The sequence below is a fragment of the Psittacula echo genome (genome assembly GCF_963264785.1).
Source record: "Psittacula echo genome assembly, chromosome: 6".
In the NCBI taxonomy this organism is placed as follows: domain Eukaryota; kingdom Metazoa; phylum Chordata; class Aves; order Psittaciformes; family Psittacidae; genus Psittacula; species Psittacula echo.
Window position 1 is genome coordinate 35,509,912 of NC_137743.1, and position 23,925 is coordinate 35,533,836.

General features: G+C 41.3%; 1 protein-coding gene across 1 annotated transcript in view; it reads right to left on the reverse strand.

Annotated features, from left to right (window-relative positions):
- NXPH2 (neurexophilin 2) overlaps window positions 1–19,911 on the reverse strand; it is a gene marked incomplete at its 3' end in the record, with an annotated part of 38,052 nt that extends 18,141 nt beyond the window's left edge. The window contains exon 1 of the mRNA XM_080621057.1: window positions 19,694–19,911. Coding sequence (XP_080477183.1) covers window positions 19,694–19,747 — 54 coding nt within the window. The 5' untranslated portion in view covers window positions 19,748–19,911. The remainder of the gene's footprint in view (window positions 1–19,693) is intronic.
- Window positions 19,912–23,925: the final 4,014 nt, after the last annotated feature.

Sequence of the window (23,925 nt, forward strand, 5' to 3'; positions counted from 1 at the left end):
CTAGTAAGTTCACCAATAAAAATCCTAGTAATATAAAAAAAAAATACTGTTGTGTCTCAGCTGAGAGGTGGTAACCTCGTAAAGCAGTCAGTGTTGCAACAGCATACTTTTCATAAACAAGCAGTCACCCTGGAAATAGAAGAAATAAAGCTTTGCACCAGGATGACTATAAAACTTGGATACAGCATGCTAATTTTCTGGTATGTTAATAGTATTTGGGAATTGGAAGGTGGGAGTTTCAGCAAGGGAAAAGGGAGACCACAGTGAGGGAAGATGAGCTTTAATCGTCAAGCCACATTTTTGTCTTGCTGTTTCTCCAGGACGGCCCCTTTGCCTGCAAGGAATCACTGACTGCTCTTTGGATTCAAAGGAAACTCCTTGCTAGTTTCTGTGGGCTTCCATTGGGGCCCAGTGCCTAAACATCAGCTTGGTGCTGATGGCCCCATAGGTGTGAAGACTCTTTCTGTGGAAGCTGAAAAGTGTAGGTTCCTTGCAGGATCCAACTGCTGCACACCTTTACAGCAGCAAAGCATGATGTGCAATGCTTCCAGCCATCCACAAATGAGTGAGCTAATTAAAGATTTTTTTCCCTTTCTCTGGCGCACTGCATAGTCCAATTATGTTGCTAAGCCAATCATCTTGAAATAAATCAACCATATTGTTACATAATTCTTTTTAATAAACAGAGATATCATTATATGAACTAGGTTCTAAGGGTGCCAGATGCTCTTAAACAGAGTCTAATTTATTTCATTGAGTTTAAGAAGCAACTCATTCATGTGTGATAGCTTTTATCATTCACATTGCTAATTCTTATCTGAGTTTAAAGCAGATTTCTTTCACATACATAAATGAGCATATAAAAGCTAAGTATGAACCTTCCTTACTTCCCCATCACACAATCACATAGAACTGTTGTCTCAAACCACTGAATAAACATCCTTTTTAACACAGTTAACAGGATTGCAACAGAAGAGGCCAAAACCCCCTTCTCAAAATTACTGCACTCAATAGGAAGAAAAACCTTTGAAAACAAAGGTTTTGCTGAAGAAAGAACACACACTGGAAGGTTACCACTTGTAATGGGAAAAGGAGGATGAACTGAGTTCATTGCAGCCCCACAGTGCTGCCCAGTAATTGTGCTCAGCCCTGGAGGAAAGCAGAGCCATGCCGGGAGCCGGCACGGACTGCAGCGGACTTGGTCTCAGACAGACAGGGAAACCTAGTTTCCTCTGTAAAAAAAACAAGATTAACTGATTTAGTCTTAATGTTTCAAGGATACTATTAAAGGAGATGGGAAGTAGAGATGTTCCCTTCAAATACTGTCAATGACGTAGGCTCCTCCAGAGGAGAGTATAACACATACATCAAACTCAGTAATCAAGCAAGACTGTTTTTATCTTTTTGCCCTTGGTTTATGCTTTTTTTTCTCCCATAAAGAAGATTATACAAAACAAAAAGTGTTTCAGTTGTTTTTTGATAGCTTCACTGGAGGGCTGAATGAGTCACACAGAAGTCAAGGTATGCAAAATACCTTTACTCGACAGTCCTCTTCCAACCCATCATGAAGTGCTTCCTGAAGAAATGGCTATTAAACATTCACAATCTGCACCCCTCAAAGAAGCAGGCCATTTAGAACATGACTGAGAAGAAAGCAATGGTGGTTACTGAGTATGTTTGGTGCACCTGCACCTACCACTCCAATTTGTTTCCATTTATTTTGGACCTCAACAAAACACCTTTTGCTTTGTGTTTTTACTTGGACAGTGATGGCTGAAAGCTACTTCTCTGCATAAAAGCAGAAAGAAAAACCCCTGTGGTTTCCATTTGGACGTTACAGGGTTGATATGTTTTGCTGTCATGTTCTATTTTTAAATGCATGACACTACACAGGTGTTCAGACTCCAAATCCTTAGCTAAATCTGTCATCTCCCTGCAGCTTGTCACTACATCAGCTAACAATCTGAGGGGAGAATGAAGTTCCCGTATGGCAGAAAACCGCAAGTGCTTGACAATGGTTAATGATAATTTCTTTCCCTAGCTGAAAAATATCACTGCACTTGATAAATTTGCAGGTGTTATAATTGCTTTGAGGTTCATTTGCCTATCTAGATTTTTGCAATTTAATAATTTATCTACAAGCCCTTAATATGTAGGACACAAACTAACAGATGATTAAAAATGCAAATTGTTTTTGCAGGAGTAAAAGTTGGTAATCTGACTCAAAGCATAGGATGGCAGTTTTACCTCTATGCTGGCGAACCATAAAACACTGACTAAATTCAGGAAGAGGAGATTTACAAAGAATTACAAATCATCTTCCTGTGTCTGCTTTAAGCATATATTAATTCTATATCTGTGGGTATTGATAAAATACAACACATCAAAGAACATAATAATCAGTATTTTAAGCAAGCTGGTCATGAGGTTTTACTCCAAAAAGGAGGCTAACACACACTAACGCTGTTCTTGAAATTTTTGCTGAATCTTATGTGCCGATGATGTAGACTTCTGGAAAAAGTATACTCTGTTCAAACTACACAGGAATAAAGAAAGATGGGAGAACGAATCATTTCATACAGGACTGGTGTTGCAGAGTCAGCATGAGAGTGGACACTGGTGCTTCCCCCAGGAGCATCATCACTCACAAGGAACACTTCTTTCTGCCTCTACAAGGCCATTCTCTGTTCCAATAACAGAAGACCAAACTCAAGACCTACCATTGTAAGTAATGTTAGATCTCCTTAACAGACTTGAAGTGAACCATCATGTTCTTCTAGAGTTAATTTAGAGGAAAAAATTGTGAATGACAACTCTTCCTTTGCAGATGATTATTTAAATTTTGGTCTAATGATCATTTAGCATCCATCACTAAACAAAACCAGTGGTGCCTATCTCAGGAGATAACACTGAACTCCAAGGAATGCATTTGACTCTTGCACAACAACTAAGCGCAACTAATTCAAGACCACTGAAGTTTTGATTCCATTCCCTGCATGATTCTTACTGTCAGTCACAGAAGAGAATTCAAGTCAGTAATCCCCTGAACAATCTGGACCATACATAGCCCACAAGGATGGATCAATATCATTCAAGTGTGTTGAAAGAGCTGGCTGATGTTATTATGAGGCTGTTCACTATCAAGTTTGAAAGGTTCTAGAGATTGGGGGAGAAAAACCCCAAATGCAGTGACTATTCTCAAAAAAGGCTAAGAACAACCAGAAGGTTACCAGCTGCTCAAACTCACGGCAGACCCTGGGGAAATCATGGAGCAAATCCTTCCTCAAGTCATATCTGGGCACAGGACTGGGAATAGCCAGCATAGATTTACCATGGATTTACTAAATTTACCATGCTTGACTAAACTGATAGCCAAGTGTTTATTAAAAGACTAGATCTGCAGAGGAGGAGAGAGCAGAGAAATGTCATCTACTTTACCAAGGTTTTTGACACGGTCTCCCAAGCATTTCTGTCTCCAAGCTGGGACATTAACTGCCTTGACAAGTGGACTACCATTTGGGTGAAAAAGCAGCTGGACTCAGGCTCAAAAGGTAGCAATTCACATGTTGTACTCCAGCTGGAGGTCAGTAACAAACAGAGTCCCATTCTTCTGTAAGATTCTACCCTGAATTCACAAAGGGATTTTCTAAGCTTAAATTTTCATTATCACTATCATTACTGAAAAATTTTGATGTAGTTTGCTGGAAAACACAGTATGGACAAAATAAAATGCCTGAGAACTAATCTTCCCAAAGAAGGTGATTACAACAATCTTACTTGCTTCGAATTTTATTATAAAGTTATTTTCAAAATATATTGTTCAAAGGTGTTGCTGTTGGGTTTGAAGAACCCAAAGGACGGGTGTTATTAAAACATGCAGAATTTCCATATTAATGAAAACGTAACTTTCTCTTCAGCTGAAGCTGATGGGTGCTGAGTACTTAAGTTAGTGTTTTCCTGCCAGTATTAGTAGTGTACTTTTGCCCCTCAAGGCCCATATTTATGCAACATCACTGAGAGGGTGGACTTCCTTCACCAGGTTAAACAAGCATGGGTACCCAAAAAGGCACTATCACCACCCTTCTCTTACTGTTCCAGTACACTGTCTTTCCTTCAGAGAAATGCTTGTGTTAAAATGCTCTATATGATCCACTTGAAATAGTATTTCCTAGCAGCCTTATTTTTTAAACATGATGACTCAAAGTTATCTGAATTACAGACTTTGAATGGAAGCATATAAATGAATTCGGCAGTATTTTTTCCTTGTTTCAAACGTACATATTCCTTTAAACAAAAGTCATATTTGTGTTGTGTAGTAGACTTAAAGGACAGCTTTCATCTGCTAACTTCCCACGGATTGTGCCATAGGACTAGATGTTCTTCTTTGCTTGGTAATATAGCTAGACGCAGACTGATTCCTATTTGAGTTGTCTGGAAAACAGCACACTTCCTGAATAAATGGATCAAAACCATTAAGAAAACAGGTTTGTTTTTTTTTTTTTTTTGCCTAATAGACTTAAAGATATTCCAGCACAGACGTATGGTTAGCATCATGCAAAAGAAGAACTGATCTCAAATTTAACTTTTAAGAATTGTATTTGTATTTACAAAGATTAAAGAACAAAAAAAAAAAAAAAAAGATCGTGATCTACTGACTGAATCTTTCACCTTGCACATGGATGTAGTACTACAGACCCCCCCCATCGCTTCCAGGACTGTGACAGACCATAGTGAGGGCTCAACTCTACAGTGTGTCACCGCAATTGAGACCACAATCAGAAAATGAACCACTAGATCAGGAGTACATAAATGTGTCTCTCTTTTTAGGAGTTACATGAATCAGTTGTACTTATTTATACTGTCTTACAGAACATTAAGTAAATTAATAGAACATTAATATACTTTTACAGCAGTGTAATTTATAAAAAGGAAAAAAATTTTAGGAAAAGCTCTGATGCATCTACTGCTAAATTTTGCTCATGAGGAGGAGACTGTTAAACTACTCACCTTGCAAGCACTACTTAAAATGGACAAAGTACAGCCTAGGAAGGTTATTTTGTATCTTATCCTCCAGGGTCAATAATTCTATACTTGGAGCCTTCTCTGAACCGATTTGTCGGTACTTCAGATAGGCATGCACCTTGATGTTTCTAGCCAAATTGATGAATTTCTCCCACACGTTTACTGTTCTTATTTCTGGCTACTGCATGAAAAAAGCACCTTGTCTAGCTCTTGATGGAAAATTTATCTATTAAAGATGATGACTTGAATGAGAAGAAGGTGGTGGTTTCAGGTAAAAGCACTATTTTAGAGACTACTCTAAACGTATTTCTTTCAGGAATAAGAAATCTGAAGCAGTATCAGGTTTATAGCAACAGAACATGGAACAGCATTTTTCAACAGCAGCTTTTCTTACACACTGATGGCTACAAAGGTCATCACTGTTTGCAAAGAAACATGTCACTTGGGAATTTTTTTCTTTAATCAGAAATTAGAAACTGAGCAAAATATTTTGGTATACAATCTGTTTATGTGTAATTCCTGCTATTTTTCTCTACAGCCACTACTGTATTTACTGGGCACTGATGTGTGCTCAGCTCAGTACGCAAAGCAGAAGGTACTCCTAAACAGCTTGTAATGGAAGTAATATGTCAGAGAGACTGGTAATGTTTCTAGCTACATATAAGAATGCTTTGTCTGAGCTTTGAGCTGATCAAAACCTTTTAACTGTACTCATCTTTTTGGTGTTGTGCTCATTAACTTGTGCATAATACAGTCATTTAGTTGACACCTTTGGAACACACACAAGCATGCACATAGTCCCATCCTCAGGGGCTGACTGCTGTGATGTCCATTACAAAAACCAAGCTGCCTAGATAAGCTGCCCAGAGATGTATAAAAAGATCTGGTAGTGAAAGCATTGCAGTGTGAAGTAGAAAAAACATTCCAAGAGAATTATTCAGAATATTTGTCTACTGAATCTAGTTCATTTTCTTCATGTGCAAAATTGCCAAATTCTGCAAGAGACCTCTATGCTTAGTTTGTTTGTTTTAACCCTAATTATATGGGTCTCCACTGAATCCTTTCATTAAGGTGGTCTGTGAAAACCAATGGGGGGATGGAGGGGAAGGAGGCATCAGGAAGGCAATGGATGCAAGTTACTCCAAACATGCATGACCAGTAGAAAAAGATCAATAAAGAGGCAAAATATGCCTTGACTCACAATGCTGACATTGTAGTTCTTTGAGCAAAAGGTCCCCAGGAACAGGCAAATAACGCAGCCTAAAGCAAAGTGTCTCAAGAGTGACAGAATATAGCTATGCATAACAGGAAGGAATTAGGAAAACTTTGTGTATAATATTAGGAAAAACTTACTAAACAATATGATACTGTCAGCTGTGAAAATTCCTAGGGATTATCATGGGAACCTAAGGAAGAATACTAGGAAGTGCTCAGTATGAGCAACACTACATCACAGGAAGATAGGGTGGCTTTTCCTGGTATCCATCTGCCAAAAAAAAAAACCACCAAAAAACCAACAAAAGAACAGGGAGAGCTTGAGACACAAAGTATAATTTTTCCACAGGTTCATAACAGATGCTTAGGTGCTAAGTCTATAACCTCTAAAACCATTCTGTAAGCCACATGAACCCGAGTAGCCCTTATGTTTTAGGAAGGCAAACTGCCTTTAGCTTGTTTTGCACCATGCCTCTCTGAGCACCTGAGATCCTAATCCATGTATGGCTCTCTCAGGATACAAATCTAGACATTCCCTCAATTGTTTTTGTTGAAGGATCCAATCTAAGGTGTGGTTTTCACACACCTTTGACTAAGGTCACAGGAAGAGGAATAAATGCTTGCAGTGCCTCCACCACTTTTTAGTTTAGTTTTTAGGGGTTTTTTTAGTCTAGTGTCTCCTTACAGGAGCAAGTACATCTTCTGGTAAGTGCACAAGAGCGTCAGTTTCCCACTTTCACTAAGTTTGAAAATACCTATTCCACCTCCTACCAAAAAAACAGAAAAATAAACCCAAAACAAACCAAAAAACCCAACAAAACAAAATCACACCAAAACCCAAACCAATTTTGTATTTAATCTCTCTCTTCCTCCAAAAAGGTAGATCCAAGCAGCTTTCAGTCCCTCTGGGGAGAGGGACTGAGCACCCTCCTGTCCAACACTCTCTATCTTGATAAATATGATACCATCTTGAGAGATGCACCCTAGCCCTCCCTTCTGCTACCCTAATTAGGGGTAAGTGCTGACTTATTTGCACAGAGAGAAGGGAGATATTATTATTATTGCCTATTAAAAGCTGTTCTACCTTAGGCTAACTTGTTTCCCTTAAAAAGCCCATGAGTCTAAGTGAAAGGCGTCTTGCAACCCAGAGGAAGGCTCTGAAGTTTCTAAAAAGGTTGCATTTTAAGCTACTGCTCCTTTCTTCTCAGGACCTTCCTAGGTATCTTCCCTCCTTTTGTGTGGGGAGCGTGCTTAACATCATTCTCAGGCATGATACGCAAACTGCAGGTGTTTAATTCAAAGCTGTGATATAAATCACTTCTGTACTAAGCTTTTAATGATTTTGAATTTTCCAGAACCACAGGAAAAATCCTGACCATATTTAGTTGTTAATCTCAAACTGAAGGAATTAGAAACGAAAAACCAAACACAATAAAAAAACCCAACACAAACAAACAAAAAAACCTCACCAAACCAGAAGAACAAAAACCAAACAAACCCACAAAAAATAAACCAAACCAAACCCCAAAAGGCCTTTATTTGTGTACGTTTTCTTGCCTCAGTAATAGTGATTACTACTACTTTTCCAGTTGAATATTTTGAAGAGGAGCCTGAACTAAATGAATTACACAGTAAGTAAGGAAAGATTCAAATCTCTTTTATAGCCTCTACATCTCTATACAACAATCACCAAAACCCAGAAATCAGATTACCCCGGGAGGTCCTGCTGAACTTCTGACTGGGATGCATGTGTGTTTTGGCTTTCAGATTCATTTCCGTTTCAAATATTATTTTAGCCCTTTTCCTAAGAAAATCAGGCTTCCTATGACGCTGTTGTCAGTCAGCTGTATGTCAGTACCACTCCAGTAACTGTTCAAACATTCTGTGCGCTTCAATTGGACCTGACAGAGCTAGTGATCTCAAGGATAATTAGATTTCTATTAAATAACTGCAGTGGGTAAGACAGAAACTGGGGCATAGGGCACCTACTCACAGTAGAGCAGGTTTTACTAATACCTGCTCACAGACGAGTTTACCTCTATATTCCCTCAATGCACAGGAGATTAGTATCACTGGTATAGACAAGTCACTTAAGTGACTACTGGTTTGTGTTATGAGGACTACAGTTTAAATATCTAAATAGAACATACAGTTTAATCTCCTTCACAGTTACCAGCTTTATGGACATCAATTGCAAACTATATCTAGTAGTTAATCTGAACTGGACAAGATAGTGCAACTCATCAAAACACAACAAAGATACAACATCTATTAAATTTGTATTTTTCAACATATTAATCCTGTTATCCTACCAAAAATGCAGCTGTGCTGTTCACTGAAAGAATACTGCAAACTCACCAGAAGGCAAATCTCTGCAGAAAGTCATCATAAATACAAAGTTAGCGATTTTAAATCCATTCCTTTCCCTCAGTGTTCAACATTAAGTATAAAAAACAGTGACACTGAACCTTCAATCCAAGCAAGCAGAGTAACAGATCCTATCCAACAGCCATAAAAAGGTTTTGTTAAACAAAATGAGGAGTTTGAATTCCCTAGTCACAGCAGCACTAGGCTGTCCACTGCTGATAATACATAGATCATGCATATCTGAGTAAAAGGATTATGGGGTGAATACCATAAAATGGATCCGAGTATGAGGTATGTCAAGTTTTTTCATTCTTACATTTACAGGCATTTCATTTACTTTAAATCAAATAGATCCTAACTCAACAGTGAATTTATTCTCCTGTCAGGCACTCAACTACCTTGGTATTATTTTAAGCTACCTTCAGTTAGGTGCCAGGACTGGATACAGAGTTTTACTGAGATGAAAAGTAAGAGGAAGCTTGAAGAGTGAGCTGGATGAGAATGGCTCCCCCACTTTTTTAAAACTTTAAGGAAAAACATCAGCTGTGGTTTTACCAGAACTGCTGCAGAAAAAGAAATACAGGATTTGGGGCTCTAGGAGGAAGGAGGGAAAGCATAAAACCAAAAAACCCTTCTGTGGCCCAAGAATTCTAATGTGGTAGAAGCACAGCTTGTTGTATTTCTTGGTCTTGATCTAAATTTTACACACCTGAGCTCACTGCCACAGCAAGACCTTGATAGGGAGAGGGTGTCAGAAGAGAAATACATGGTTTATAGAGAACTAGCGCACTATCTGCAGAATCTGCAGTTCTGTAAAACTAGCTTCTTAAAAATAAAAAGTATGACAGTCCCCACATCATGTTCTAGCCTTTTGCTATAGTAACGGCTATCCACTCAGATTTTGCTGTGTTACAAATGAGTTGAAACTGGACAACTTTAAATAGAAACACTCTAGAAGTATGTCGTATAACCTAGGACTCAAAGCTGATAAAGCCTTTGAAATGACCTGCTACTAGAGAGCTTGGACACGTACCTGTCAGCAAGGGGTGAACTTACGATGACTAATAGATTCTGGAATTATTTATCCCAGAGTTAATTTGTTTCCTGTGCAAATACAGTGCATTTTGTTTTAAATTAAAAACAAAACAAAAAACCAAATCAAACCAACCAACCAAAAACCCCAAATAAATAAATCTGGGCAGCAGAAGAAAATTATTTTACCTGCTCCTAGCTACTGTACTTTGGGTTATGTGAACATCTCCAGGAGGAGAAGCAAGTAAGGAAGCTGCTGCTTTTCCCAGAGAAACTGAGCATCCTTTGCTTGGAAAAAACTTCAGGAGGATGGGTCAGAGAGGGAGAGAGAAAAAGAGGTGGCAAGCAGGCAGATCATGGCAGACTGCAGCTTAGAAAAGCTCCTTGGAGGGCCAGAAACTTCCTTACAGCAGAGAGGAGACTCAAGCTAGGGGAAAGCAAAGATGACTTGTGGATTTGTCATTCAGCACAGAAGACAGTGCAGTTTGTTTCAAAATTAACTCAAAAATTGACATTTCCAGGCTGGAGACCAGTAACGAGTGGTGTCCCTCAGGGATCGGTGTTGGGATCAGTCTTGTTCAACATCTTTGTCGGTGATATGGACAGTGGGATTGAGTGCGCCCTCAGCAAGTTTGCCGATGACACCAAGCTGTGTGGTTCGGTTGATATGCCGGAGGGAAGGGATGCCATCCAGAGGGACCTCGACACGCTTGTGAGGTGGGCTGATGCCAACCTGATGAAGTTTAACCATGCCAAGTGCAAGGCCCTACACCTGGGTCGGAGCAATCCCAGGCACAGCTACAGGTTGGGCAGAGAAGAGATTCAGAGCAGCCCTGCAGAGAAGGACTTGGGGGTGTTGGTCGATGAAAAAATGAACATGAGGTGGCTTCAGTGTGCGCTCGCAGCTCAGAAAGCCAACCATATCCTGGGCTGCATCAAAAGGATCGTGACCAGCAGGTTGAAGGAGGTGATCCTGCCCCTCTCCTCTGCTCTCCTGAGACCTCACTTGGAGTATTGTGTGCAGTTCTGGTGTCCTCAACAGAAAAAAGGACATGGAACTGTTGGAACAAGTCCAGAGGAGGGCCACCAGGATGATCAGGGGACTGGAGCACCTCCCGTATGAAGACAGGCTGAGAAAGTTGGGGCTGTTCAGCCTGGAGAAGAGAAGGCTGCGTGGAGACCTCATAGCAGCCTTCCATATCTGAAGGGGGCCTACAAGGATGCTGGGGAGGGACTATTCATCAGGGACTGTAGTGACAGGACAAAGGGTAATGGGTTCAAACTTAAACAGGGGAAGTTTAGATTGGATATAAGGAAGAAATTCTTTACTGAGAGGGTGGTGAGGCACTGGAATGGGTTGCCCAGGGAGGTTGTGAATGCTCCATCCTTGGCGGTGTTCAAGGCCGGGTTGGATGAGGCCTTGGGTGACATGGTTTAGTGTGGGGTGTCCCTGCCCATGGCAGGGGGGTTGGAACTAGATGATCTTAAGGTCCTTTCCAACCCTAACTATTCTATGATTCTATGAAAGACTAAGTCAATGACTGGTTCAGCAGAGGGACAGAGGAGAATCTGGCATACAACTGCAGCTGCATCGCAGGATTTGTCCCAACTCAGAAAGAAGTTTGACACAAGTCTTTTCCTTGCTTTGAATGGTGACAGAATTGAAATTAGCAATAAACAAAATTTAACCTCTTTTAAAAGGAAGTGAGGTGTAATTCAGTGACTGTCACATAGAAATGTTTCAATCATCTAATTTAAAGTGGTCCAGGCTAACACACCTGACAACTCTTCAGTGGTGCCACAGCAACAGAAGTAACATTATCTACTACACATCTTTCCACAAAGCTGATTACCATTTTGTTAGTTTAATGAGTGGAAAACAACACGGGCTTTAGGCTTCTCCCCTGTACATTGCTGCTCAAGAAACAGAAGGACTGGGCTTCACTCCTCCCTTGCTCCACATCGCCACTCTGAAAACATCCCTGTCACTGACCAATTAAAATCAAATTTAGTAGCTCTTTAAAGCAGCTACAGTGCTTTAATCTTTAAAAAAAAAAAAAAAAAAAAAAAAAATTTAGACGACTGAAGTTTCACCTTTAACTCAAGATATTGCTTCCCAACTTCTTTATTAGTTCTGAATATCTTAGAGAGATTTTTATTTGCTTTTAAACCAAGGAGGATCCAAACTAAAAGCACAATTTAAGAATCCACAACAGACTAAAGTACAAGAGGAGGATTCTGCAATTATCCCGAAATTAAACACCGAAATCTGTGAAATAAGTTTAGTTTTGCACATGCAATACACAGTTCCTGGCACATAGGAATACACATCTACATGGCCTACAATGAGCAGTTGTACAGCTTCTCCTGCATTTAAATCTGGAGGCTGTTTAGATATACTTAGGTTTAAATCTTGCCAGTCTTAGAAAGATTTAGTGGCACAGACTTGTGCTACCCTATTTGACTTCCAGACCGGGTTGAACTCCATGAACAAAGGCAATACACTGGAGTTTCTATGTGCCCATGCAGACCATAGCCTCATAACGCAACTTCTACCCTGTAGTATATGAAATAAATATCTTATTACACTTTGTCCTGAAAATATCTTAAAATATATTGTAAAGATATTCAAGAAGGCATTTTATGCTTTCCTCCTCAGAGGAACTTGTTGAAAAAATCCCACTTCCAAATTGTCTCCAATGGGATGAGAGGAAGGAAGATGGATTTTCTACAAGGAAATTCTCTACAGCAGAAAGAATCCACCACAGCCTCTCAAATGCACAACCTGGTGTAACTGTAGAAATATTCCCTGTCACTGTTGGTCTGTCTGTCCCTCTCCTGCAGTAACTGCTCAGGCTCATTCCACCTGCACACTAGGCTGTTTTATTGCCACCATCTACCCCCCCTCTCATATTCACCTCTGATCCCACAGCAAACTTCAAGTTCTTCTTTTTTCTCAGGTCAGCCTCAAGCACAAGCAGCTCTTTCTCCATCAGAACCATAAAAAGCCCTTAAATCTACATAATCACAGAAAATAGAAGCATTTTTAGCCTCAACTCTGCATGGTAATGACACAATAACCATAATTGGTCCCGGTGCACATAAAAACTGATTTTAGAAATATTAGATTCTTAGGTTTTTATTTCTCCCTATTCTTTCATTTTCACTTCTCTGCTAATAATAGCTTCTATTACTACCAATCGTTTGGAACAAAGAGAAAACCTATCTCAAGAACTACAGCTCTTACAGCTCTTTAATTCTACCTTAAATTACAGCCAAGTCATTCAAATTCTGTATTTACAGTAGCGCTGCCATTCCAGGGAGAGTAGAGCATCATAACAGCAATGAAATCCCTGTTGCAAGGACAAAACTACTTAGTCTTAACTGTGGACCCATCTTCACAGCCCTTTATTTCCTCCTCACTCTTAATTTGTTTCCTTGAACCTCTTTGTTAACTGACACTGAGCTTATAGCTGACACAGGACACCAACCCACAAGGAAATTCTCTACAGGAAACCAATGAACACTGTTTTCAAAGTCTTGACCTACAGACCTCGTAGGTTTTGTGTGAGATTCATCCAGAAACTCATCCACCCTCTGTCTCATCTCTTGCTCACCTGGCAGAGTGCTGACATCTCCCATGTATCTGCACAGGACCCAGAGTTTTTCCATTATCCCAAATGCCTGGTATGCAGAGCTTGAGAGCAGGGGAACATTAGAGCTCCAGTCCATGCTCCATGCTGGGAGGAGTCCCGCTGCAACACATGGTCTCCTGGACTGCAGCCTTTTGTTGAGGGTCCTCCATCGGTTCATTTTACTCAAGGAGTATACCCAGTGTATGATCCCACGTGCAGGCACAACGATGTTGCATGACCCTGCACATATGTTAGCACATTTTCAGTGCTACAACAGTACAATAATAGCATGTGAAGTATGAACAAGGAAACAGCTGATAAACAGGATGCATATAGATAACAGTATCAGAGTAAACCCGCAAGTCTGAAAGTACTGAACTGGGGGAAAGGGACTCTAAGAGTGTGAAACATTATTCTCATGGATGAGTGATGCTCTGCTGAAAACAGAACCTACCCAGCAGGTTCACTCATCATTTTCTTTAACTCTGATTGTCTCTTTAACTAACTAAACAAACAGCATGAACTACAACCACAAACATGGTGGGAAATTGAGGGAACGAAAAGAGAACAGGAACAATGAATGGGGTTGAGGAAACATACGCAAGCATACTTAAGATTTGAAGTGAAAGGCCAAAGCTGCCTCAGAGTAGGCTGTTTGGAAATCAAGTTTGAGATGAATTTACAAGAGTTATGTGAAAGTGAACTTTCTCTTTTTTCCATTTCTGCTAGATGTGATCCAGTTCTGCAAGATTTGATCTAGTAAAAATTTCAAGGCCAGTATTTCTGTTTCACAATGGGTATACTGAAGTAGTTAGAGGTGGGGAAAAATCAGGACTAGAAGGCAGATTAACAGAGCAAATGCACTGTCCCTTTAAGTACACATGCTTTTAAATAGTCACTTATCACAGCAATTTTGTGATAAATGCAAAAATTCTTCCCTTTTCCTTGCATTTGGTTTTGATACATTGACAAATATGCAGTGAAAGACTCAAAGCTTCCTTAAGCACCAGAGCAGTTCTGGTCTTTCTGATGAAGATTTAACCCAGAGGATGGAACCTAAACCTATGGAATTACAGCTTTTGTCTTAAGACCATTAAGCACAGACTAGCACTGATCTTTCCTTATTGCAGCTATTTACCAAGAATTATAATGTTTTATTCCATACTTGAGCCAAACACAGCTTAACACCTCACCCACTAATCATAGGCTAAGCGCTGGTTACTGCCAGCTACTACTGGTGAGGGTTACTGCCCACTGCTTATTTCCCATGCCATGCCAAGTAGCTCTTGCTTCTCCTCATATGTTTTTGGCTTTGAAGTGTTGGTTTTTAACAGTATAGGAGGAATTTGGGGCACCTAGAGCAGAGCTGTACCTCTGTGATGCCCTGAATGTCCAGACCAGTGAGTGGTTTCTGCTGCCCCCTTTCAACTCACATACCCAAATTCCCTTCTTGCAGAAACCAAGGCTCAAAACGCAAAACAGAAAGCTGGGACCAATCAGCGCACCCCAATTTAGTTTTGGGCTCCACTGATCTTTGTTTCACCTCCCCATCATTTACAATGCACAACCAGTAAAAAGAAGTACCTATAACACATCTCTGACATGTAGCTTCCAATGTGCTTTACAACAGTAGAAAAATACCTTCCATGCTACAGATGGAAAAAGTAAGACTTGAATTTCATGCGCCCTGTGCTAGGGAAGCCTGGGGTACTTTGCGGTCTACTGGACATCAGTCAAACAGACTTGCTGTACAAATTTTAAATAGGGTCTGTAACCTTTCTATGCCCCCAGTCAAGCTACAAATAAACTGAAAAGTATCAGTCAACAATTCCACAGAATTAGGTCAAAAGATATGATGTAAGGACAAGTCGAGTTGCATGTGAGCCCCCTATGTAAACTAAACCTAGCCTCATCCACCTTAAGACATAACTCCTTATTCAGGATAATAAATTCTTGAACTGCTGAAACCACTGTTTGTTGAGCTGTCAACTTCAAACTGCCTGCATTCCTTGGGTTACTTATATTACTTTATTATTCTAGAACAAGATGTGGGTTTACAATGCCTACAGCACCTAGAAAAATACCAAAATAAACCAAATGAAATCTTGGGCCCAATATATTTCATGTCAAAGTTCCCCCTGAAATTAAGGGGGATGGAATTTCATCTGCATGCTTCAAGATGACTAGAGGGAAGCATTTACCTTTCCAAAACAGTTGAGAGTTTTGCACGGTGCCTATTTCTGATTCTCACTGCAAGGGCATGTTACACAGACCACATTTGCAAGGCTATGGAGACAAAATTAAAGTAGCCAGGAGCAATATACCTCTGTGTTGCTATGCCTCACATGGTATACATGTTTTATATGGAAATGCAGCTTCATCTCAGTTTTCAAGCTATTTCTGCTTATGAAGCAATGTCATAAACTTTAGCAAGTTACGAATATTCTTTTCACCTCAAGTTGTTAAGAACCTCAAATTCTGTTAAAAAAAACAACCAAAACAAAAGCCCTCTAAAAATTTTGGCTTGTGTGACAAACTGTTTTGTGTTAAAAATTTCAGCTCTTGAAAATTCCACAACAAACAAATTGTCATTGAATTTCACTTATGTCAAATGCTATAATTCAGCCTTGGTGGAGAAAAATCTTAAAATAACATGGTTTGTTTGGGTTTTAGTCCCCCCTACCCTCCCTAATTATTTATCATCTATAGAAACACTACTGGGGGAAAAAAAAACCACCCTGTTTTTAAGGGTTTGTAGAAGAACTGATTCCTGGTTTTCTAACATGGTGACAACTCTGCTCAATCGATAACATTTGAAAAGAGTTTCTTGGTGGGAATGCTGATACAACTGTAGGCACACGAAAACGCACCTCAATTTCAGATTGCAAAGATGCAAGAATAACAGTTAAGGTGCCTGGTTATCCTACAGAACCACAAGTCCTGTCTGTGAGCATCTGTAACTGTACCTTGCCAAGACAAAGGGAAAGTAGTGGCTATAGTAGCTGTATCTAGAAAAAGCAAATTCTGCTTCTTGACTGAAAACCTATGAACAGATCTTTCCCCCCAACCCCCTTCTTTCTTAGAGGGAGAAATTCCACACATTTTGAAGATCCCATATGAGCTATTTTAACCAATGTTACGAAATGTGACATTTTAAAAGGTGCAAATTAATAGCATGAAAAGAAAATAATGGATACTGACAGTGGAGGCATTTTCCTGTTATGGGTTTTGGTTGGTTTTGCTTTGTTTGGGCATTTTGGGTTTTGTGTTTTTTTTTTTTTTTTTTTTTTTTTTTAACCAAGATTTCTTTAAAAGGACAAGTAATACTCCCACGGAAGCAGCAGAAGTCCCCCTCCCTTTAAGGCACATAAAGCTAATTTAAACACTAGCAGGCATATTATAAATCATATAATCCTAATACTTCAGTCTTTTCAATTCCCAACATGTTGAATTCCATTATTTATAAAAAGCTAAGTAACCGGATATTCAGCAACTACGTGACAATTGAAAAAGCTTACCAAAAAATAATAGTAAAGCAGGAGTACCTACTAATGATGACACAATACAACAATTTTTGGACTTCTTATCTCTTAACAGCCCAGACAAGTACTGCCTATGCATTGTAAATTATTGTTTCCATCTATATTGACAATATAATGTAAACATGACTTTGAACATTAATGCATTTTTACAGAAGCAAGTTAGCACCTTAACCTGACTCAACAGCAAGTCAGCAAGTTTTCTCATTAATATACGCAAATATGCAGAGTAGTGTAAGAAATGTGTATGTGCTTGTGCTACACGTATACTGGTACATCACCTGTTAATCAAAATAATAATCCAGGAACATGCTACAGAAATACATCCACACTCTGTTAAGTACTAAACATGAACTTCTGATTGGTCAGTATTAGATACAGCACATAAACAATCATCTAACTAACACTGCATTCTGAAATTTAGTGAGATTGCCTGACATAACCCTCAGCATCTCCTCAAATTTGTTAAGTTTCACATGGGTTTTATCCTGTATTTATGCATCTTTAAGAAACAGGAAAGTAGATAGCACACTTTGGTACCTGAGAGCCAAGCACACGTTTGAAGTTCAATCTAGTTAAAAAAAAAAAAAAAAAAAAAAAAGGCAACAAAAACCCCAAAACACAAGTGTTTCCACCTTCACTAAAATACAGTGCCAAAGCATTTTGCATTCCAAAATCTCCAGTTTCGTAAAAACTTAAGATTGCACCATAATGAAGGGTCTGTTTCTGCACTGCAACACTGAAACCCATGCTTGTTTTCTTTCTTGGCTGAAACGCTGAGCCTTTAGTGTTGTGTTAATTTTAACAACTTCAATCTTCAGTTAAACAAAAACAAAAAAAACCCAAAAAAAGCAAAACAACTAAACAAGCAAAACAAACCAAAACAAAAAATTAATTGAGATTTAGTACCACCAATGCCTGCCTACTAAAACTGCTTATTAGATTCCATGAAGCCACCAGTCCTTCCAAATACTGGCCAGAGAACAAAGACTAGCACAGAGACTTGTATTCAGTGTTACCACCAGCATCAAGTATTTCTCAACTCAATTTCTAATAAGCTGTAACTTTAACCAGATGTTAACCAGGTATCCTGATAACAGTACGCCAAAATGCATTTACTCAAGTTTTTAATACTAATCTATTACTAACAGATATACCTAAAATGCTTCCAAAATTTCACCCATTCTCACATTGCTTTAATTTATAATTTCAACTAATTTATATAAGCCATAAAACTAATTGACTCTAAAACTCTGCCAGTTTGTGTACAAGGAACACAGAAAATAGGAATACCCGAGTGGGCTGAGTGCCACATCCACCTGAAAACCTGGACTGACTATGCATGATTATTTTAATCCAAGACAGCAACTTTACTTCTTTGGGCTGCCTTCACTCAAGGCGTGTAAAACCACCGAGAGCAACTTCCCAACATCATCAATAAAACATCATGTAACAAACCCGATTCCTGTTGATGGATTCAATCAATCCCTTTTATATCTGTTTAAAATAAGTAAAAAGGAGAGTGTGAGACAGCTTGTAAGTGCGAGGAAACGAGGGTTTATTTAGTTCCTTTTGCTCAACAACTTCGTAATCCATTTGCTGCTTTCCTTCCCCATCTCTCACCCCTGCGCGTTGCTTGGCTGGAAAGTGGGCGGCAAGAATGTGGAGAGTGTAAACAGCCTTTTATTGTCCAAAAGGATAGGAGTGTGAAAGCAATGGGTGCCTTATCGCAGGACTGCAGCTCGCTACTTCATTGCTGTGATAAAGCGCTGGAGCAAAAAACATTACACGACAAGCACAATCCGAAACCGGATTAGAATTTGACATAAGCTTCCTGAAAAACTAATCAATCAACTCACACTGTAATATTAGACTCTAGTTCTTAAGGAGGCTGTTTAATCCCTTCAAGGTTTATTACACACTCCCTACTGACTACAGTGACAAACTTTCAGATACTTTCAGACGGGAAAGAGAGGCACAACTTTTGCAGCACGAATCGGAGGGGACTGAAAACAAAACTTCCCTCCGCCCCCAAATAACTTCGAATTAACATTTTAAAAACACTTCTTAAAGCGAAGATTGCAAAAACTGTTTGCAAACACAGGTTCTTCTCTTTTCAAACCTCTCCCACCGCGTTACCACGAGCACTAGGACCATTTTTCTACCACTGACACTCCACAACCCAGCAGTTTCCGGCTCGGGGAGAAGCTGGCCTCCGTGCTCCCGACTCTGGCCGCGCACCTCGCTGTCCTTCCCTCCCCTACACAGTTCCGGGGTCCCAACTTTACATTTCACACCCACGTCAGTCCCAAATCGCCCGCTGCACGCAAAGGAACATGTAGCGCAATACAGACGTGTGCTACAGTCCAGGGTAAAAATTAGCAGCCCCCCATGCCCGCGCTGCAGCACGCCGAAACTAACAGGGGAGCTCCCGAAGCGCGGGTGACTCGACCTCCACAGCCCGTTATGTCATCCCCACGAAGAGAAACACCTGAGCCCAGCAGAAAACTTTTCCGGAGCAGGCAGTTCCGGGCGGTACTCGGCACCCGCCCGCCCGCCGTGCCTCGCTCCGCGGTGGCTCCCGGAGCCGCTCTTTACCTGCGTGTCCCACCATCCCAAACAAGCCCGCCGAGCGGCAAACGCCTGGAAAAGCACGGACGCACTTAATACATGTATGTATATACACATATTAAAAAAAAAAGAGAGAAGAATAGGTGCCGTGCTGTGCGAGGCTCCCCGCTGGCGCGGCGCGCTGCCCGGAGCCAGCTCTGTCTCTGCCTTCAGAGTAGACTGCGTCTGCCGCTCACACCAGCGGGAAAGGAGCCATTTCCCCCGAAGTCCTGCGGCGGGGACCGGAGAGGGGCCGCGGGGAAGGACACTTACGAGCTGGAGGACGCCCTGGACGACGACGAGGGGCAGGGGCCGCAGGTGCACCATCCTGGCTGCCGGTCTAAGAGGCGACTCCCTTCGCGCGGGTTTCGCACATCTCCGCTGCGGGGAGCGGGGGGGCCGGGCTGAGCGCAGGGACACGCCGCCCCGCTTGTTCCCCCTCACGGGGCGCTGGCAGGCAGCGGCGAGACCCCGGCACTGCTACGCCGCGCCGCGCGGCACCGATCAGCTCCGCGGGCGGCCATAGCGCGCAGGAGGCGGAAAAAAGGAGGCGGGGGGGGGGGGGGGCGGCGGTGGCGGCGCTACCGCGCTGCCCAGACGGGCGGCCGCGGCACCCCCTGCGGGGCGGAGGGGGAACCCCTCACAGCCTGGCGCGGGCCAGCGGCGCGACGGCATGCCGGTGGTGCGAGCCCGCCGCCCTGCTGCCTGCCATGGTGCTGATGGGGAGAAGTAGCCGCCCGGCCAAACTGAAGTTGAGGCGAACCACAGCGGGGAATACAGAACGACAGCAGTATTCCCGCCGCACGCTAAGGAAATCCTACCACCTCAAGCAGGGCTCCCCTCACGGGAAGTTTAAAGGCGTGGCGGCCCCTCCTCCGCCCGCAGCCACCGCCCGGCCCAGAGGGCAATGGCGGCCTGCGGGCGTAGAGCCTGGGTTTAGCTCGAGGGAAGCGACCCCAGTGCTGACCCCTCCTCATGGAGCCGTCGTTGCCTGGCTCTGCCTTCGGCCTCATGCTCTGGTACAAAAGGAGAGACAGGTGGAGAATTTGACTTAACGTGTCCCTTTCCCAGCTATGCTTTTATCGGAAAACTGCTATCACCTTCTGTTTCCCAAGGGTCGATCTGCCCTCCCATCCCCGGCACCCACACGCTGTGGTCCTTGCAGGGAAACTCAACGGGTTTCTTCTCCCCAGCTGTGAGGGAGGAGACATAGTGGGACAGGGGCGTGGGGTCCGGATGCGCCCCTCGGCCTGCCCGGGGGTACCACATGTCTGTGCTCTTGAGTGGTCCCGGGTACAGTGTCAAGTTCAGGTGGGCTCCTCGTTTGAGGCTTGAGCTGTGCAGGGCAGTGGGTTAGAACGGTGCTGCTGGAGACAAGGGGCATGCTGCACGTGGTAAATAGCATCCAAGGGTGCTGGGAGCCCGAGGGTCTGGAGGATCCGGCTTCAAAGAAGTCGTTCTGGGGTTATATCCGTTTAATAACATAAATTAATGAACACATTGTGGACCTGCTCTTGAAATGGGCATAAGCAGCCTGAAAATTTCATTCCTGTGCTGTCAAGCTGCAGGAGAGGCCACCTTGTAATGCAGCAGCCTTGAAAAGGGAGATACAGTTCTTAGAGCAGGAGGCCAGGACCTGAACGGAAAGCGGCCGTGTTTGGCATACGTTGCCTAGAACCAGAGCGGTAGCACCGTAACAGATATACCTGCATCCAGTCTGGCAGCGTGGGTGGTTGTTCGTCGGTAATGCATGTGTAATGTGATACACAAGCTCTCTGCCACTCAAGTGAACTTAGTGGCATCAGTTTCCAAACCCTGCATCTCATTTGCAGATTAGTTTCCTCTTAATTCTTGGTTTCCCTGTCTCATCTTACTAGGCCTGTGTTCAGGTTACGTTTTGACTGCCTTTGTATTTTCAACCACTAAAATCCTTGCCAGAGGAAACAGCTTTGCAAGACCTTTCACTGCACTGGTGAGCAGCCATGATTTTACCAGATAGTGACTGTGGTTTTTTAGCTGTTACACTCCACTGGCTCCTTTCCTAGCTCTGCTGCTAAGTGTCCTGAAAAACACATCATGTGGATGTGATCGAGCCACAAATTGTGTTCTCTCATTTGGGTTCAGAAAAAATGTTTGATCTATAGAAAAGGAAAATGCATATAAACCGAACAACTCTTAAAATGGGTTCATTTGCAGCAGATTCAAAGATTCAGAGAAAAGCAGAAATAATGTTAATCACTGAGTCAAAAGTTCATTAAAAGTTCTTTTTAAAGTGTTTATTTTAATGTCCTTCAACCTGTTATGCTACCATTTGATTTTATTTTTAATATAAAATGATCAGCATAAGATGTGTTAGGATTTTCATGGTAGAATTGAAATCTAAAAGATGTCTTCACATCCTGGATGGAAAATAGTTAGATGCTGCTACGAATATGCTTAATATATAAAAAAATATGTATTTTTTTCCTGTGGCACAGAAATTAGGTGTTTGCATGTGTGAATTACCCAGTTATTGGTCTAACTGTAAGGAAGCGCTCTATTGAGCTGACCAAAGCTCTTGTATTGAGCACCATATGCAGGGATGAGCCCCATGTAGATGTGAGTTTACTTTGTGCCAGGCCCGCACGGGAATATGGTCCGGTCTCGGGTCTTCATGGTAAATGGAAACATCTTGAGTGCTATCTACTGCTCACAGGCGGTACTGCCTGCAAGTGCAGAGTGAAGATTTTATTTCCTCATGACGAATTGCATTATACAGCTGGGTGAAAAGACTGTTATGCAATTAGTTAGAATTATGCAGACTAAATTCGGATGAAGTGTTTAGATAAATATTTTTTCAAATGGAAAGCTGTGCTCTATAAATTTAAGGAAAGTCGAATTTCTATGGCTGGCTTTTAATGGAACAATGGCATTTAAACTAAAATACTGTACTATCCTATTAAATACCAACAGACTCGATTTAAATGACATTAACTTTGTCACACAAACTATCAGAAGCTGGCCTTAAACCATACTTTTTCCAGATTAACTATCAGTAAATATTTGTTAAGCACTTTGAAGATAAAAAGCACTGTGCATAATAAGTGATTATTGTTATTTGTATTACTTCCCAGAAAAGTGATGGTACAGTTGGTTAAGAACAGAATGTAAGGCCTGAGCTTTGTGTTTCCTTGCTTTGGCACATTACCATGATCTTCAGACGTCATCTAAATGGGGAAGGGAAATTTTTCTGGTCTAATTTTAGGGCACAGTAGCAAATAGTTGGTTCATTTCAGGAAATAACAGTTGTATATGGCAGGAACTAATACTAATTTCTCTAGAAATGGATTCATGAGCCAGCTGTGGAAAAACTAAACTAAGAGCTCGGGGTCCTACTAAACCATCTCTGCTGCTGCAAGACAATGAAAAATATCTGATTAATAATGATCTCTGATGCTTGTGCATAAAGTTAATAGTAATTTTTATTCCTTTATCAAGAAATTTAGAAGCACAAATAAGTAAAACCTGTAGTTAGCATCAAACCCATCTGTCAGTCAACCTCAATTTAATTCTAAAATCTCATTCCTCTGAGTTAACTTAAAACACTGACATCAACTTTTGTCTTAGTCCTAGGACTCTTCACTCTGTTTCCAAATATTAGAAATCGTGGACTGGGAAGAGCAGCTGGTGTCACTCAGTCCATCTCTCTAGAGTGCAGGCAGTGAAATGTTGGTTCTTTTTGGAAACTCTTCAGGATCTGTCTTTAAATTAGCTAGTCAGGAGTGGGGGGAATCCCACGCTGCATAAGGAAGCCATTCCAAAAATTCACTCCTGGCATTTGAAAACCTTCTAGCTTCTAGTTTCCAGATTTACTGTATTTGATATGTGGTTTTATACATTTTGTTCTTTTATAGTCACTGCTTTATCTTGGTGAGCTCCTCTTCCTCCTTCTGACAATGTGTAGCCCCAAAAATTTAGAAGGTACAGATTCCGTCTCACATTCTATTAATTATTTGAGCCAGGAGGCAGTCTCTCTCAGGCAATAGCTCTCCATTTCCAGTGTTAGTCTAGTGAAGCTTTTCTTTTATCTATTCCCATTAGAATTAATCTTTTTTGAATGTGGGTACATGTCCAAATTTAGATGTTAGTAGCCTTGTGGAACATCATGAATGCCTAATCTCTCTCTGTTGGAAATATGTTCTCTGAAACATGGTGTTATTGTATTTCCCTTTTCAAGAATATGTAACAATTATATTTTCTCTTTATTGTTCTGGTTGTTCCAACATGTTACTCAAATCCTTCACCCTACTGACTGCCTACTGTGTCTGTGTCACCAGCACGTTTCAATAGCAATGTCCTAAATTTATGCTGGAATTGTGAATTAATTTATTGAATAGTAGTGGTCCCAAGATTAGTCTTTGTTGAACTGTATTAGTTATTTCCTTCCAGACCCTGTGTGCAACCTGTTAAACCATGTATTACCCTCTTCACAACCTTTTCCTAATCACTTTCTTCAGCCTATCTAA